Genomic DNA, 19,083 nt, shown 5'->3' with positions numbered 1-19,083 from the left:
CACAATTTTCAGAAAATCCAATCAAAGCAATTCGTCTTGATAATGCTGGTGAATTTACTTCCCAAGTTTTTTATGCCTATTGTATGGCTAATGGAATAAGTGTTGAACATCCAGTAGCTCATGTTCACACACAAAATGGGTTAGCAAAATCACTTATTAGACGCCTCCAATTAAATGCTAGACTCTTACTTATGAGAACAAATCTCCCAACTTCGGGTTAGGAGCATGCTATTTTACATGCCGCAGCACTTATTCGTTTAAGACCAACGAGTTACCATAAGTTCTCTCCTATGTAATTAGCTTTTGGCAAGCAGCCAAATGTTTCCCATTTAAGGATATTTAGGTGTGCGATATATGTTCGCATTACACCACCTTCTCGCACCAAAATGGGACCCCAAAGAAAATTGGGGATATATGTTGGAAATGATTCTCCCTCTATAGTAAGGTATCTTGAGATACAAACTGAGGATGTATTTAAAGCCCGAATTGCGGATTGTCATTTTGATGAATCAAAATTTCCAACATTAGCGGGAGAGAATAAGCTTCCTGAAAAGGAACTTAATTGGAATGCATCATCCTTGATGCATTTGGATCCTCGATCAGGGCAATGTGAACTAGAAGTTCAAAATATTATATATTTGCAAAGAATAGCAAATGAATTGCCTGATACATTTTCCGATACAAAGAGGATAACCACGTCTTATAAACCAGCAAAAAATGCCCCAATTCAAATTGATGTCCAAGTCGGACAAATAGCCACTGACACAAATTCACGCCAGAAGCATGGCATGCCTGTCGGTTCCAAAGACAAAAATTCTCGAAAAAGAAAAGAGGTAAATACTATTCCTGTTGAAAAAGACATAGTAAAGACACCTACAGTTGTCCAAAATTTTGATATAGTTTTAACGCCAGAAGACGTTCAGGTACCTGAAAATTGAGAAAAAGACGAGATCTCGATAAATTATGTCTTTACAGAAGAAAAATGGGACCGAAATAAGACAATTGTCAATGAAATATTTACATATAATGTGACATTAAATATCATGCATGAAAGTAAGGATCTTGAGCCAAGATCAGTCGAAGAATGTCGATAAAGAAATGATTGGCCAAAATAGGAAGAAGCCATGAAGGTTGAGCTAGACTCACTTGCAAAACGTGAAGTCTTTGGACCTGTAGTCCGTACACCAGAAGATGTAAAACCTGTTGGATATCGATGGGTATTTGTGAGAAAACGAAATGAGAAAAACGAAGTTGTACGCTACAAAGCTCGACTTGTAGCACAAGGTTTTTCACAAAGTTCCGGTATAGATTATGAAAAAACATATTCCCTTGTAGTGGATGCAATAACATTGCGTTATTTGGTCAGTTTATCTGCATATCATAAACTACATATGCATTTAATATATGTGGTAACAACCTATTTATACGAATCATTAGATCGTAATATCTATATGAAAGTCCCCGAAGGACTAAAGATATCTAAACTATCCAATGAATATTAATAGGGATTGTACTCAGTTAAATTGCAAAGATCTTTATATGGTCTGAAGCAATTTGGACGAATGTGGTATAATCGTCTTACTGAGTATCTGGCCAAAAACGGATTCAAGAATGATGATATCTGCTCATGTGTTTTCATAAAGAAATCTGCATTTGGGTTCATTATAATTGCGGTGTACGTTGATGATTTAAATATCATTAGAACTCCTGAAGAGATTCCAACAATTATAAAAACTCTAAAAGAAGAGTTTGAGATGAAAGATCTTAGAAAGACTAAATTTTGTCTCGGCCTGCAGATCGAGCATACAAAAAAAGGGATCTTTATTCATCAAACAACATACACAGAAAAGATCTTGAAGAGATTTTATATGGATAAGTCACATCCATTAAGTACCCCAATAATCGTAAGGTCTTTGGATGCGGAAAAAAATCAATTTCGTCCTAAAGAAGAAAATGAAGATATCCTTGGTCCTGAAGTACCATATTTTAGTGTCATTGGAGCACTAATGTATCTTGCCAATAATACAAGACCCGATATATCATTTGCTGTGAATTTACTAACAAGATACATCTCTTCTCCAACCAGAAGACATTGGAATGGAATCAAACAAATCTTTCGATATCTTTATAGAACGGTTGATATGGGATTGTTTTATCCATATGAATCCAAGTCACAATTAGTTGGCTATGCAGATGCTGGATACTTGTCTGATCCAAATAAAGGAAGATCTCAAACAGGATACTTATTCACATATGGTGGTACAACTATATCATGGAGGCCCACAAAACAGACAATAGCAGCAACCTCCTCTAATCATGCTGAAATACTAGAGATTCATGAATCAAGTTGCGAGTGTTTTTGGCTCAGGAGTTTGATCCAATATATTCTGTCATTATGTGTGGACTGATTGATCATAAGATAGCTCCAACTGTCCTGTTTGAAGATAATATAGTATGCATTGCTCAACTTAAGGGTGGATACATTAAAGGTGATAGAACAAAGCATATTTCTCCCAAATTCTTCTTCACTCAGGATCTTCAAAATTAAGGGACAATTGATGTCCAACAGATCCGCTCAAGTGATAATCTGGCATATTTATTTACGAAGTCACTCCCAAAATCCTCTTTTGAAAATTGGTACATGAGATTGGGATTCGCCGATTTTGAGACATTAAATGATGTCGACAAGAGGGAGAGACTGTACTTTTTTTTCCTTGGTCAGGTTTTTTTCCATTGAATTTTTCTTGACAAATTTTTAATGAGGCAGTCCCTATCAAAGAATATTGTACTCTTTTTCCTTCACTAAATTTTTTTTTCCATTGGGTTTTTCTTTAGTAAGGTTTTAACGAGGCATAATCTTAAATGGTCATCTAAGGAGGAGTGTTGTGATAAAATAAGATAGCTTGAATCTTCCTTATTTATTTTACAACAGCATACAATTTTTAATTCGGACAGTGCTTCAGTGTCACTATTAGGGGTGGCAATATGTACCCTACCCGCGGGTACCCAATCCGATCCCACCCGGTTGGGTAGGTTTGCCAACCCGATCCGCAACGGGTAAGGTTATCGTGCGGGTTGGGTAGGGTGCGGGTTGTGCCTCAACCCTATCCGACCAACCCGCACCCTATATATGTATATGTTATATACTTATATAAAAATATATTTTAAGTGGATGTTGAACCAAAGACCTCTTACTAAATGCAAAAGATCCTTAGTCATTAAAAGAAGATCATTAATTAATAATTTAATATTTTTTTTAACATAAAAGTCAGTTCTTTTTTAAATTATCATCAAGTTATATAATAATATTGCATCTTTTTTTATAATTCGCGGGTAGGGTCGGGTACCCGAAAATTAAGAGCGGATAGGATTAAGGTTGAGATATTCTCAACCCGCGAGTAGAATTAGAGTTGGTTCCAAACCCTATCCTACTTCACCCATTGCCACCCCTAGTCACTATTGTCTTAGAGATCGGACCAAATACTTTACAAAAGACTTTTTTAATTCAATGCATTTGCAAAAATTAATGGATCCGTACATTGCACTAAGGCACTATAACTTTGGCAGTCTCGACAGGTTGAGGCACACCCTGCACATTAATTTAGCATTAAAAGCATTACATATATTCCACACAAAATTGAATAATTCAAGAGCTAATTAATAGGGTTTCAATAATCCTTTTGTTATTTTAATTATTTTTTGTCATATTTTATAAGTCTCTAATTTTCAAGTTATTAAAAGGTTAATAAATTTTATTAAGCTTAGATCAGGTGTTCTTGTGGTGTTATATAGAAGTAAATACCAAATCGATATTCGAAAGATTTTGACATTGACAAAATAGTACATAATTTTTGTTATTGACAAAATAATCCCTAAAAAATTTTAAAATTTGACAAACGTGTTCCTGAATTTGTCGGAGTAAATCTCCGATAAATACAATACTGACATAGTTACCGTATTTTAATAACCTGGCAAACCACTCCCAAACCCTAGCTAATCCCTCCCTCCCCAACCCAGACTCTCCTCCATCTCCCTCCCCATCGCAGCCCTCCCCTTCAATGGAGGAGGGGGTTGCGTTGGGTAGGGGGAGGACTGCGATGGAGAAGGAGATGGAGGGAGAGTCTGCGTTGGAGAGAGAGGGATTAGGGTTTGGGAGTACGTAGTTTGCCAGGTCACTAAAATACGGTGGCCATGTCAGCATTGTGCTTGCCGGAGATTTACTCCGGCGAGTTTGAGGACATGCTTGTTAAATTTTAAAATTTTTTAGGGATCATTTTATCAATAACAAAAGTCTGATACTATTTTGTCAGTATCAGAATCTTTCGAGTATCGATTTAGTATTTACCTCTCCTATATATTTTGCGGTTTTGTTGTTTATCCTTCATTGAAGAAATCCAAAAACTCCTATTAGGTTTTAGTGAATCAAAAGAAAAGTAATTACAAGAATTAAAGCAAAATAACATGTATTTTATCAAAGTCACTTAACCATTTTATAATTGTAATAAGGATGAATGAAATAAAATGCATGCTTGAATGTAAAATTTGTTTGCACAATCAAATGTGATTAGAAATTTTAACTGTAAAAATTGAATAAAATAGATAGAAATCTAGAACAATTAAAACTTCGACATATTCAAACTCAACACCCAAAAGTTTGAGGTGCCCAGCTACATAGCTTTCTTTCAGTTTTAAAAGAAAATGGGACATACAAAAGCAATCGAAGCATTATAAAGATATTAGAACACAAAGATATTACATAGAGATATTAGAACACAACCATTATATTAGACAAAGATATTACACAAAGAAAATGTTATTATTATCATTTCTCTTTTCTTCATTCATATCTTTTATTCAATCATCATCTTCATCATCGTCATAAATTCTTCATCATCATCATTATCATCACCATCATCATCATTATCATCATCTTCATCAATCTGCAATAAAGGCCAATAGACTAGTGCTTATGAAAATAACTTGAGCTTTAATTCAACCATGCATATATATACTAAATTTCCATTTTCTGTTATTTGACAATAAAAAAGTATTTCACTGTCCAAAAATAAAGATTTATGCATCAACTCCTATAATCACAGTAATAATAAAATTTTGTGCTCATTTTAAACAATGTATAACCAATATTCAAATGGTTAAGAATTATTCATTCTTTGAATTTCACATAATAATTAGTTTATTGTGCTTTTCAATACAATAATTCATAATACGTAGTAATTGAAAGAGTTACCATTATTAGTGGTAATATTAAGATTCATAACTAAAATTCAAGACATGTGCTGCAGGCATAATAATGTTAATCGATTTCATGTATTTATTTAGAAATATTATTAAAAAGAAATTCAAACAATTGACAAGAACTGCTTTCTTCTTCTTCACTACCATACCTTTTATAGATAAATTATACGCAATTATTTAGAAAAAAAATTAGATTGTCAATTTAAAAAGTTTTATAATTAATTATAGGTAGAGTAAGATATATAACTCTAACTGGTTAATTAAACATCCAACAAATAATTATTCATGCATAAATTGAACTAATAATAATAATAATAATAATAATAATAAAAAACAATCAGTATGGTTAGATTTGTAATATTATGAGACAAATTATTTGAACTAACCTTGCAATGTGGAATATGAGCAATTTTGGACCAATCTGGACCTGTCTCCTTATTGTACTTTGCATATAATGCGGGACAATCATATACCACTAAATACTGAAGATTATGAGTTTGATCCATGTTGGGAAGAGATGACAAATTTTTACAATGATAGATATAAAGTTCTTCAAGAGAAGTCATCGACAACCTTGTGGGCAATGATTTTATCCCTGTTATGCTTATACTCAAATATTGCAATTTAGTAGCTCTTTCAAGCCATTTTGGTAAAGCATTCAACTTTTTTGATCCAATAATTAAGAATAATTGAAGGTTTAAATTATTTACTACCACATGTTGCTTTCCTTCTTCCTCTTCATCCTCAAAATTCATCAGCTCTTCACACCAAAGTAAGCCCAGCTTCTTTAAAGTAGTCAAGCGGCCAACAGCACTTGGTACGGACACTAACTTTGGACATTGAAGATACAAGAATTTGAGTTGTTGGAAGCGTCCTATGTTCATTGAGGACAAACTTGTAATTTTGATTCCCATCAAAAACAAATATTGAAGATAGATGAGATTTTTCATGTCTTTGGGAAACTCATCAAGGTACAAACTCTGCAAATTTTGCATCTTACAAATGGAATCAGTTAGCTTTTTCAAACTAGGACAATTTTCAAGATAGAGATATCTCAAGTGCTTCTTCATTTTGACAAAGCAATCATCAGGCAACGAACTCAACTCCATATCTTTTTTTAGTTGCAACACCCTCAGATAGTTGAACTTGTTAGAGGTCCATTCTATGGATGCTTCTTGTTGTCCCTCTTGCACAATGGTTCTTGTCTTGCTTGACTCTTTCATTGTTAATTGTGCTAGATCATGTACAAGATCATGCATTTTGAGTCTTTTAAATGTCATTAAATTTTGGAAATCAAAGAGGCGGAAAAGATCATCTCCATCACCAATTTGAAGTAAAGATGTTGAAACAAGCTTTTTAATATATAACTCCCCAATATCTTCTGCGTCTTCTTCTTCGCGTGTAGGTTGGAGGAGTCCATGAGCCATCCAGAACATAATCAACTCAATAACATGAAAGTCGTAATCCTTTGGAAAATAAGAGCAGTATGAAAAACATTGCTTTACTTGTGGTGGCAAGTGATTGTAACTCAATTTAAGTGATGGCAAAATGTCAGTTTCTTCTTGATTGAGATTCCACACCTCACTATCCCTTATTTTTCTCCGTTCATTTTCATCATGAGATTTCGATCTAAGCAAGCAACCCAAAGTTGTTATAGCCAAGGGTACTCCTTTGCATTTTTTAACAATTTGCTCCCCAATTTGCTTTAGCCTTGGGTACTTCTCTTCTTCCTTCTCTTCTTGGAATGCACATTTTGCAAAGAGCCTCCAACATTCATTCTCAGAAAGTTCTTTTAACTTCATTTGAAGATTACTCCCCACAATGTCAGCAACTTTTTTGCTACGAGTGGTCACTATAACTTTGCTGCCTTTGTCACCACCTGCTTCTAACAAATGATTTCTCAATTCATCCCATTTGTTGTGGTTTTCATTCCAAACATCGTCTAACACGAGTAAGAATCTCTTACCATGCAACGTTTGATTGAGAAGAGGTATCATATATTCCAAACTAGAATTTGCATTAACGACATTCTCTCTCTTTAAGGCCGCATGAATGATTCTTTGTATTAGCTTCTTCACATCAAAATCATCAGAAACACAAACCCACATTAATGTATCGAAATTCGCCTTCACTTGGGTATCATTATAAACCATTTGTGCAAGTGTAGTCTTTCCCAAACCTCCAATTCCAACAATTGAAATCACATCAATACTATTAGCTTGTGATTTTTGTGTCATCAATGAATTTATAATCTTCTCTTTTTCTTCAAGTCTACCACACACACGGAAAGGCAATGAAGAAGCAGTTTCTCGCCATGGTAAATTGTGCTCCATAGCTGGAGTGTTGACATGTTCAACTATACCCAACTTTCTCCCTTCTCTTATTTTTTCATCCATCTTCTGTTTCATATCTTTGATTTTGTGGGCCATTCTGATGCGAAATGCAAGTGGATTACTTGTGTACGAGAAGAATCGGCAGACCTTGGTGCTAATGCTTCCATACATTTTGACCACTTCATTAAGTTTTGCTTCATACTCTATTTCATCCAATATGTCACCAGCATCATCAAATGCCTCTCTGAGTTGCTTCAACCACTCATCTATACTGCGATTTTTTGCTTGCTTGTTCTCAGCATCTATGAGATATGCATTGATGGTTCTCAAAGAACTTTCAAACTTTTTTACATCATCTTTAAGACCGCATGCCAGAGTAATCTCTTGGAATGATTTTGTTGCTAAATTGGCCAAGAGTGTTGATGGCACACCAGAAACAACTTCAGCCATTGAAGAATCAATGAGTGGAACCTTATGGTGATAAAAAGTAATGTTAGAGGCCAAGAATATATATATATATATATACACACATACGTGGTGGGTGTCTTCAGATAGCATTGCTTTGGGTGGCTAAGAATGATTATGTATTGACTGACAAATAATCTTGCAACAAATTATACATATGGAGAATCAATGTATTGTTAATGCTGGTTGATTGAAAAGTATATTAAAGGAGAGTGTGATAAATGACAAACTTCAAATTGAAAATCCCTTTTCAAAAGCAGTCTCAAAATTCATAGCATAAAACAAATCTCAGTCCAAATTTCATCAACAAAATCAAATGTTAATATAAAAGTGGAAGCAGTTAATAATGATAGTAATTTATCTCCCAAACTTTAGCTTATGTGTAATTTACCCTATTTAAAATGTAAAATCCAGTATTCTGATGAACTTGTCAAATAATACAAGAAAGATATATTATTAATATTTTGTCCAAAATTAGTTCTTACACTTTGTCAATATATAAAATATAATATTAAAAATATTTTTGCATATTAAAATAAGCTATTAAAATTAATTATTATGTATTTATGTATAAATATATGTATAATTTAATTTATTTTTAATATGTATTTTATATTTCAACGACTCAACGTATATTCTACCTTGATAACTAATTTTAATTTAATATAATCTAACATAGTTGATAAAACATATATATAAAGCGACAGTTTGTAACAAAAATTCTGAAAGCCGAACTAATAATCAAATCAGCAGATTTATTAAAAGTTTAAAAATTCTATTGAACTTAAATCACGTTAATCGAATTTAATAAAATAATTTTTGATATTTTATTATTTTTAAACAGTTAATCGTTTAAAATCAAACTGATTCGGCCGATTAATTGATTGTTTGAGTTTTTTTTTATTAATTCATTGTCGATCAGTTTTTATTCTGACTGAATTGATTCGATGATTAATTCTCGATTAATCAGATTGAATTCAGTTCTCAGAACAATAGTTTAGAAAACACAGAAATTAGCATCTTTCTTGAACCTCTTAAAAATTCCTGGCGGTTAAATTGTACATTTAGAAGGTTTACGATATTATGTTTTTTTTTTTTCCTTCATAATTTAGTCTACCATTATTGATATTAATTTATTTTTTAGTACTTAATTTTCATTACTTTTCAAACAATTAAATAAACGGTGGAAATTGAAATATAACAAAAGAAGCAGCACGAGAAGATCAGATCTAATTAAATCCTTACATATGAAGTAAGACTGAAAATTAGAAACTAGAATAAAAAATTCAGCTCTAAATTCTTGTTTTGAAAACTAATCAATATATCATACCTCCTGACGTTGCTGAAGTGTGATTAAAGCCAAAGAACATCAAAGAAGAACAGCTCATATATTTTGCACCGAAGAAATTCCCACCAATGAAATGCTAAAAAAGAAAAACTTTTATTAGAAACTCGTTGCATTTGAGAACTACACATTGAACTGAGTAAACTTAAAAAAATAAGAAATAAGAAAAAAAACCTGCAAGTAGTGAAAATTTTGGTTATTGCTTGTTTGGACTCTCTTGTATTAGTGGATGAGTAACGAATTTATTGAAGAAGTGAACAATAATGGAGTGATGAGTTTTTTTTTTTGGACAGAGAGATGAGAAGTGAGTTATATATATGGATGGAAGAAATTGTAATGGGGGTAACATACTTCAATTAGTGGACCTAATCATGCACTATTTTCTATTGTTAATTCAAGTATAGTGCAGTAGTCTATAATGGGGGTAACACGTCTTTTGTCCCTTTCCAATAATCAATTAGGGAAAATTAACTAAAAAGAAATAACTTAAAAATTTAAAATTTGATTTTTATTATTTAGAAAAAAATTTCAATTTACGCGCCCTCCAAAAGAAAGAATTTGACCAATGTGATATCAACAATCGGAAAAGTTAAAAAAAAAAATATTTTATACCATAAAAGAAAATAAAAAAGGAGTATAAAAAATTATGGACACATCATTTCTCCCAAGTTCTACCTTGTATTTTTTTAGGTCTTGAAATTATGCTGCACTTTTAATTTATGGTTGTATTATTCTATTAATTTTAAATTTTAATGCTAAATAAATTTTTTATTTTTGGTTGTATTTAATTTTTAAATATGGTAACTGTTAGACTTTCTAACATATATTTGTTCTAGATTTTATGTTTATTGTTTTTATAGTTATGATCAATTTGTCATTTTGGTATTATATATTTACTATTTAATTTTTGTTAAATATTTTAAAAATATTAATATTTCAGTAATTTTAATCATTAATCTCAACTATATTTTGTAAAACGCTTCTTAACTTATATTCGATAAAATCCCAAATACTAAGACCAAGGCTAATATTTGAATTTGTTATGCCAGTATTTAATATGTTACATTATTATTTATCAAAAACGGATGAGAACAATGACCAAAATAAATCTTCTAGTTTTAGTTAAAGATTACAGGAACCCAAACAAAATAATATATTTTCATAAAAACTAAAAACTTAGTTAAGCCTAAAATATTTCATATAAGACTATCTTTTAATTCTTAAAGGATGAACGAAATAAGGTACTTGAGTAGTATTAAATTCTCTATGCAATCAAAACCTGAGAAATTTTTAAACTATAACATTAAATTAAAAATCGATCAGAACAATTCAAATTTAACATATTATTCATAGTTTCAAACTCAACATATACACTCAAGTCTGAGGTGGTCAAATACATAACTTTACTTCAGTCTTAAATAATAATGCAACATTATATAAAGGATAAAGTTTTTGTAGCTAAAAAATATGAATTGTACTCAAAACAAAGCAATTAAAACAGAATCATTAGACAAAGACACTACACATAAAGATAATGCTTTTTATTTCCCTTTCTTTCCTTCATATTTGATCTTTATTGCCTCTCCTCCATTTTCATCATCATCATCATCATCATTTTGGTCTTTCCCATCAATCTGCAAAAATTCAAGGCTACACTACTACTCTACTAGCTAATACAGATGACATATGAAATAATAAATATAGCCACAAACAAGTGTATGTATGTAAGGATTTTCAATGCTTAAATAGTCAAAATCGTCTCTGAAGTATGAAAAGTCATTCGCTCTCTAAATAGGTTTTTGAAAGATTTTTTAAATTAAATTTGTCTTTCAAAGATTTTAAGTTAGTCACGTTAATTTTTCTGTTACTTTTATTGCTGACGACGTTAAAATAGACAAAATTTATTAATGTGACACATTAAGTATGAATAAAGCTTAAGAAATTTAAAACTTGTGAAGGATAAATTTAATTAAAAAATCTTCCAGAAACTAATTTAAAAAATAAATGATCTTTTAATTTAGAGACATAAATATGAATAAAGCATTAGAAATTGAATAAACTAACCTTGCAATGTGGGATATGAGAAATTTTTTTCAAATCCAGACCTGTCTTCTTGTTATACCTTGCACTTAGTATAGGACAATCATCTATCTCTAACAATTGAAGATTATGGAATTGATCCATGTTGTTGGGAAGAAATGACAATATTCTACAAGAAATGATATGAAGTTCTTCAAGAGAATCACTTGGAAAGCGTGTGGGAAATGATTTCATTCTTGCCCCCCATATTCTCAAATAGCGCAATTTAGTAGCTCTGTAAAGCCAATTAGGTAAAGCTTTCAACTTAAATGATCCATTAATCACAAGCACTTGAAGGTTCAAACTATAGGTTGCCACATTTTTCTTTTCTTCTTCTTCGCCTTCGAAATTCACCAGGTCAGAACACCAATAAATCACTAGCTTTTTTAAAGCAGTTAAGCGACCAACAGCACTTGGTACCGACACTAACTTTGTACAATACCAAAGAAACAAGAATTTGAGTTGTCGAAAGTGTCCTATGTTCATGGAGGACAAACTTGTAACTTTGACAATTAAAAAAAAAAATATTGAAGGCTAATGAGATTTTTCATGTTTTTTGGAAGCTCTTGAAGGTTGTAACATTTAGGAAAGTTTAAACGTTGTAGATTTTGCAAGTCACAAATGGAATTAGAGAGTGTTTTCAAACTACTACAACCTTTTAAATTGAGGTATCTCAAGTGTTTCTTCATCTTGGCCAAACAATTATCATGCAATGAGGTGAATTTCATCTCTTCTAAGTTGAAAACTTTTAGATAGTTGAATTTGTCAGAGGCCAATTACTCCTTCATTGTTAATTTTGCAAGTTCATGTATACAAGATCATGCATTTTGAGTCTTTTAAATGTCATTGAATTCTTCAAATTAAAGGAGTAGGAAGAAGCATCAATTTGAAGCAAATAAGCTGAATCCAGCTTATTAATATACAACTCTCCATGTCTTCTAATTAACAACAAAAGTATTACTTAGCTTGTATACTAAAATTAACTATTATGTATTTTTGTATAGATACATATATAGTTTAATTTATTTTTAATGAGTATTTTGTATTTTGTATTTTAATGTGTGTTTTATACTAGAAACTAATTTTAGTAGTTAATTTTGGTGTACAAATTAAATTAACATAGTTGAATTAACAAATATATTAATATTAATTAATAGGATTTCAATAATCCTTTTCTTATTTTAATTAATTGTTGCCATATTTTATAAGGCAAATCACTATATTAAGCCATGGGGAGGAAATATTTACAGAAATCAGCCAATCAAAAGCTGGTTCATAAATCAACCAAGAGACATTTCTATATAGTTCGAATCTACCTAATTCGAACTGCATTTTCATGTACAGATTCGAATTACATACACGCACACACCCACTAATTTGAAACAACCTGGAAATTCAAATTAGTGGGTGTGTGTGTAATTCGAATTACATGGAAATGCAGTTTAAATTAGGTAGATTCGAACTATATAGAAATCTCTTGGCTAATTCATGAACCAGTTTTTAATTTGGCTGATTTGGATAAATTTTTGCTGCCGTTGACTTATTGACGTGATTTGTCATATTTTATAAGTCTCTAATTTCCAAGCTACTAAAAGGTTAATAGATTTTATTAAGCTTAGATCAGATGTTCTTGTGGTCATTTATATATAAATATATATTTTGTTGTCCTGAATTAAAGAAATCCAAACACTCCAATTAAGTTTTAGTGAATCAAAAGAAAAGTAATTATAACAACTAAAGCAAAATAACATGTATTTTATAAAAGTCATTTAACCATTTTATAATTGTAATAAGGATGAATGAAATAAGATACATGCTTGGATGTAAAATTTGTTTGCACAATCAAAATGTGATTAGAAATTTTAGCTGTAACACCGAATTAAAAATTGAATAAAATAGATAGAAATCTAGAACAATTAAAACCTTGACATATTCAAACTACTTCAAACTCAAGACCCAAAAGTTTGAGGTGCCCAGCTACATAGCTTTCTTTCAGTTTTAAAAGAAAATGGGACATACAAAAGCAATCGAAGCACACAAAATAAAGCATTTATAAAGTAGTTGTAGCCAAAGACATGATCTGAGTTGCCAAACAAAGCAATTATTAAAACACAACCATTAGGCAAAGACATTATACAAATTATCATTTCTTTTCTTCATTTCTTTACGTAAAACTCCACATCAATTTCCATCTTCATCATCAGTTAATTTTCTTCGTTCGTCGTCGTCATCATCATAATATCCAATCTGCAATAATTCAAGGCCAGTAGACAGACTAGTGCTTATGAAATTGAAATAACTTGAGCTTTACTTCAACCATGCATATATATACTAAATATAATTAAATTGTTTTATAATTTTCTAAATTTCCATTTTCTGTCAATTCACAATAAAACAGTATTTCACTATCCAAGAATAAAGATTCATGCATCAATTCCTATAATCACAATTATAATAAAATTTTGTGCTCATTTTAAATAATGTATAGGCAATATTCAAAAGGTTAAGAGTTATGCATTCTTTGTATTTCACATAATAATTAGCTTATTGTGCTTTTATTGACGAATATTGCACGGGCTTTAAATAATTAAAGATAATGTACATTTGGATAGTTAATAACTAAAAGCAATGATTAACTAACTTTGGAAAATTTTTACCAACTGACTAACAGAAGGAATTTTATTTCATTTAATTAAAATTTTGATTTTAATATCTTAATATCATTATTTTCTTAAAATTAAAGTGAAACATGGCTATTAGGGTATGACTCAAAGTTGAAAGTATAAATTTATAACCTATATTATATTGCATTTTCAAAATTTGGAAGTATTCCACTCTACCATACCTTTTAGATATAAATTATACACAATTATTTAGAAAGAAAATTAGATTGTCAATTTAAAAAGTGTTAGAATTAATTATAGGGAGAGTAAGATATAACTCTAACTGGTTAATTAAACATAAAACATCAACAATTAATTATTCATTAATAATAATAATAATAATAATAATAATAATAATAATAATAATAATAATAATAAACTAGTATCGTTAGATTTGTAATATTATGAGATAGACTATTTGAACTAACCTTGCAATATGGAATATGAGCAATATTGGGCCAATCTGGACCTGTCTGCTTATTGTACCTTGCACTTAATGCGGGACAATCATATACCACTAAATACTGAAGATTATGAGTTTGATCCATGTTGGGAAGAGATGACAATTCTTCACACCGATAGATAAAAAGTTCTTCAAGAGAGGTCATCGGCAACCTTGTGGGCAATGATTTTATCCCTGTTATGTCTATACTCAAATATTGCAATTTAGTAGCTCTTTCAAGCCATTTTGGTAAAAAGTCCAACTTTTTTGATCCAATGATAAAGAACAATTGAAGGTTTAAATTATTTACTACCACATGTTGCTTTCCTTCTTCCTCTTCATCCTCAAAATTCATCAGCTCTTCACACCAAAGAAATCCCAGCTTCTTTAAAGTAGTCAAGCGACCAACAGCACTTGGTACGGACACTAACTTTGAACAATTGAAAAGATACAAGAATTTGAGTTGTTGGAAGCGCCCTATATTCATTGAAGACAAACTTGTAATTTTGATTCCCATCAAAAGCAAATATTGTAGATAGATGAGTTTGTTCATGTTTTTGGGAAGTTCTTGAAGGCTGTCACAATAAAGGCCCAAACTCTGCAAACTTTGCAGCTTACAAATGGAATCAGGAAGCTTTTTCAAACTAGGAAAATTTTCAAGAAAGAGAAATCTCAAGTGCTTCTTCATTGTGGCAAAGCAATCATCAGGAAACGAGCTCAACTCCGTATCTTTTTTTAGGTGCAACACCCTCATATAGTTGAACTTGTCGGAGATCCATTCTATCGATGCTTCTTGTTGCCCCTCTTGCACAACGGTTCTTGTTCTGCTTGACTCTTTCATTGTTAATTTTGCAAGATCATGTACAAGATCATGCATTTTGAGTGTTTTAAATGTCATCAAATTTTGAAACTCAGGAAATAAGAAAGTTTTTTCTTCATTAATTTGAAGTAAAGATGTTGAAACAAGCTTCTTAATATACAACTCCCCAATATCTTCTGCATCTTCCTCTTCGCGTGTAGGTTGGAGGAGTCCATGAGCCATCCAGAACATAATCAACTCAAAAACCTCAAATTCATAATCCTTTGGATAACAAGAACAGTATGAAAAACATTGCTTTACTTCTGGTAGCAAGTGATTGTAACTCAATTTGAGTGATGGCAAAATGTCAGTTTCTTCTTGATTGAGATTCCACACCTCACTATCCCTTATTTTTCTCCACTCATTTTCATCATGAGATTTTGATCTAAGCAAGCAACCCAAAGTTGTTATAGCCAAGGGTACTCCTTTGCATTTTTTAACAATTTGCTCCCCAATTTGCTTTAGCCTTGGGTACTTCTCTTCTTCCTTCTCTTCTTGGAATGCACATTTTGTAAACAGCCTCCAACATTCATTCTCAGGAAGTCCTTCTAATTTTATTACAAGATTACTCCCCACAATGTCAACAACATTTCTGCTACGAGTGGTCACTATAATTTTGCTGTCTTTGTCACCACCTACTCCTAACAAGTGATTTCTCAATTCATTCCATTTGCTGTGGTTTTCATTCCAAACATCGTCTAAGACGAGTAAGAATTTCTTACCATGCAACGTATGATTGAGAAGAGATATCATATATTCCAAACTAGAATTTGCATCCACCACATTCTCTCTCTTTAAGGCAGCATGAATGATTCTTTGTATTAGCTTCTTCACATCAAAATCATCAGATACACACACCCACATTAAGAGATCAAAATGCTCATTCACTCGGGTATCATTGTAAACCATTTGTGCAAGTGTAGTCTTTCCCAAACCTCCAATCCCAATAATTGAGATCACATCAATACTATTAGCTTCTGATTTTTGTGTCATCAATGAATTTATAATCTCCTCTTTCTCTTCAAGTCTACCACACACACGGAAAGGCAATGAAGAAGCAGTCTCTCGCCATGGTAAATTGTGCTCCAGAGCTGGAGTGTTGACATGTTGTTCAACTATACCCAAGTCTCTCCCTTGTCTTATTTTTGCATCCATCTTCTGTTTCATATCTTTGATTTTGTGGGCCATTCTGATGCGAAATGCAAGTGGATTACTTGTATATGAGAAGAATCGGTGGACCTTGGTGCTAATGCTTCCATACATTTTGACCACTTCATTAAGTTTTGCTTCATACTCTATTTCATCTAATATGTCACCAGCGTCATCAAATGCATCTCTGAGTTGCTTCAACCACTCATCTATACTGTGGTTTTTTGCTGGCTTGTTCTCAGCATCTATGAGATATGCATTGATGGTTCTCAAAGAACTTTGAAACTTTTTTACATCATCTTTAAGACCACATGCTAGAGCAATCTCTTGGAATGATTTTGTTGCTAATTTGGCCAAGAGTGTTGATGCCGCACCAGAAACAACTTCAGCCATTGAAGAATCAATGAGTGGAACCTTATGGTGATAAAAAGTAATGTTAGAGGCCAAGAACATATATATACATATATGTGTGGTGGGTTTTCTGGTAGCATTGTTTTGGGTGGCTAAGGATGATCATGTATTGACTGATAAATAATCTTGCAACAAAGTATACATATGGTAATCAATATATTGTTAATGCTGCTTGATTGAAAAGCATATTAAAGGGGAGTGTGGTAAATGACAAACTTTAAATTGAAATTTGCTTTAAAAAAAGTATTTTAACGTGTGCGGTTGGAATAAATTGGAGAAAACTGGCCTCGAATAAAATTACCATTTACTATACTCCCTTTTAGTACACTATTCAATCAACCAACATTAACAGTATTTTAATGACTATACGTGTCATTTGTTGGAAGAATATTTGTCAATTAACACATAATATTTTTAACCATCTAAAACAATATCACCAGAGAACACAATATATATATGTATATAAAACAAACTATCAAGTTTTCAAATTATCAAAGCTTGAGGTCTCCTTAGATATTTTGGTTGAATAGCAGTGTATAAGTAACGAATTCATCCAAAAGATATCATCCCAAAAGCATAGTCCAAACCTTTTTGTTTCGATATTTTTGAATCTAAACAAAATATATAGATATTTTAATAAATTCTTAAAATGGTCTTTGAAATTGGTCTCGTACACTAAAATTGTCTTTAAGATTCTAATTGTACCAATTTAGATCCTTAAGATTGGTAAGAGTGCATTACGTTAATCTCTTACTCGTTTTTTATTAACGGCACATTGACGTATCATATTATAATATAGCCACATGTAATAATATGATAACGGATTGGTTAATGACACGTGGTATCTTAACGTGGACGATTATATTACGTGTCACAATATTATTTGTCCATGTGTCAGCTTATGTCACGTGTCATAATATTATTCGCTATATCATCGTTACATATGCACTAATTAAATTAATCCTTGATTTTGCACTAAATGATTTATTTTAGTCTCTAAAATTAAATGGTGTGCTTCAAATTAGTCTCTTCACGAGTTTTTTCTATTTTTTTTCGTAAATTCAAAATTTTCAATATCTTTAAATGCACTAACTTCAATCATATTTTTCACATATTTTTTAAATACAAGTTGAAAAATAAGAATTAAAATTAGTACATTCAAATATATTAAGAATTTTGAATTTATAAAAAAATAAAAAAAAAATATGAAGAGACTAATTTAGTGTACAACATTTAATTTTATAGACTAAAATAAATCATTTAGTACAAAATTAAAGACCAATTTAATACATTTACAATAATAATATAACAGATGTCAATACATGAATAATATTGTTACACGTTGTTACGTCATTATGTCACGTATCATTAACTAACCCGTCATTATACCACGTGTTATTAACCAATCTGTCATCATACCATTATATACATAATCAAATCATAAAATAACATATGTCACTAAAAATCTATATCATTAAATCATATCAATGCATTGTTAACGAGAAAGATATCAGAAACTAATGTGGTGCTGTTCAATTTTAAATACATAATTGGTGTAACTAAAATTTCAAGAATAATTTAAATGCGCAATATCATTCTCAAGTCTACTGAAAAAAAGAAAAAACATGAAAATCCCTTTTCAAAAGCAGTCTCAAAATTCATAGCATAACTGAACTTATCTGATTGCTTGCAATAATTTAACCTTCGACCAAAGGGCAAAGATATTAAAACGAATCTCAGTCCAAATTTCATCAACAAATATTCAAATGTTAATATAAAACTGGAAGCAATTAATAATGATAATAATTTATCTCCCGAACTTTAGCTTATGTGTAATTTACCCTATTTAAAATGTGCAATCCAGTATTCTGTTGAACTTGTCAAATAGTACAAGAAAGAGATTTTATTAATATTTTGTCAAAAGTAGTTCTTATTTTGTCAATATATAAAATATTAAAAATATTTTTGCACATTAAAATTAGTTATTAAAATTAACTATTATGTATTTATATATAAATACATGTATAATTTAATTTATTTTTAATATATATTTTATATTTTAATGTGTATTCTACTTTAAT

General features: G+C 31.0%; 2 protein-coding genes across 2 annotated transcripts in view; both read right to left on the bottom strand.

Annotated features, from left to right (window-relative positions):
* LOC107626654 (putative disease resistance protein RGA3) overlaps positions 3,553–19,083 on the bottom strand; it is a gene marked incomplete in the record, with an annotated part of 16,865 nt that continues 1,334 nt past the window's right edge. The window contains 3 exon segments of the mRNA XM_021116793.1: positions 3,553–3,589; positions 4,903–4,940; positions 5,643–8,059. Coding sequence (XP_020972452.1) covers positions 3,553–3,589; positions 4,903–4,940; positions 5,643–8,039 — 2,472 coding nt within the window.
* On the bottom strand, positions 13,660–16,984 carry LOC107626653 (putative disease resistance protein RGA3). The gene is made up of 2 exons (XM_016329547.1): positions 14,570–16,984; positions 13,660–13,725 (listed from the first exon to the last, which is right to left on the bottom strand). Exons 1-2 carry the CDS (start codon positions 16,982–16,984, stop codon positions 13,660–13,662), a joined length of 2,481 nt encoding a protein of 826 aa, XP_016185033.1.

This window comes from Arachis ipaensis, chromosome B02 (genome assembly GCF_000816755.2).
Source record: "Arachis ipaensis cultivar K30076 chromosome B02, Araip1.1, whole genome shotgun sequence".
Taxonomy (NCBI): Eukaryota; Viridiplantae; Streptophyta; class Magnoliopsida; order Fabales; family Fabaceae; genus Arachis; species Arachis ipaensis.
This window is presented reverse-complemented; position numbering and strand designations above follow the sequence as displayed.

Excerpts from the sequence above, each read along its gene's own strand:
- LOC107626653 (XM_016329547.1), bottom strand. The coding sequence starts at position 16,984 with ATGGCTGAAGTTGTTTCTGGTGCGGCATCAACACTCTTGGCCAAATTA. Across the intron at positions 13,726-14,569 it reads CTCATATTCCATATTGCAAG|ATTGGATATTATGATGATGA; the intron begins GTTAGTTCAAAT and ends GAATTATTGCAG.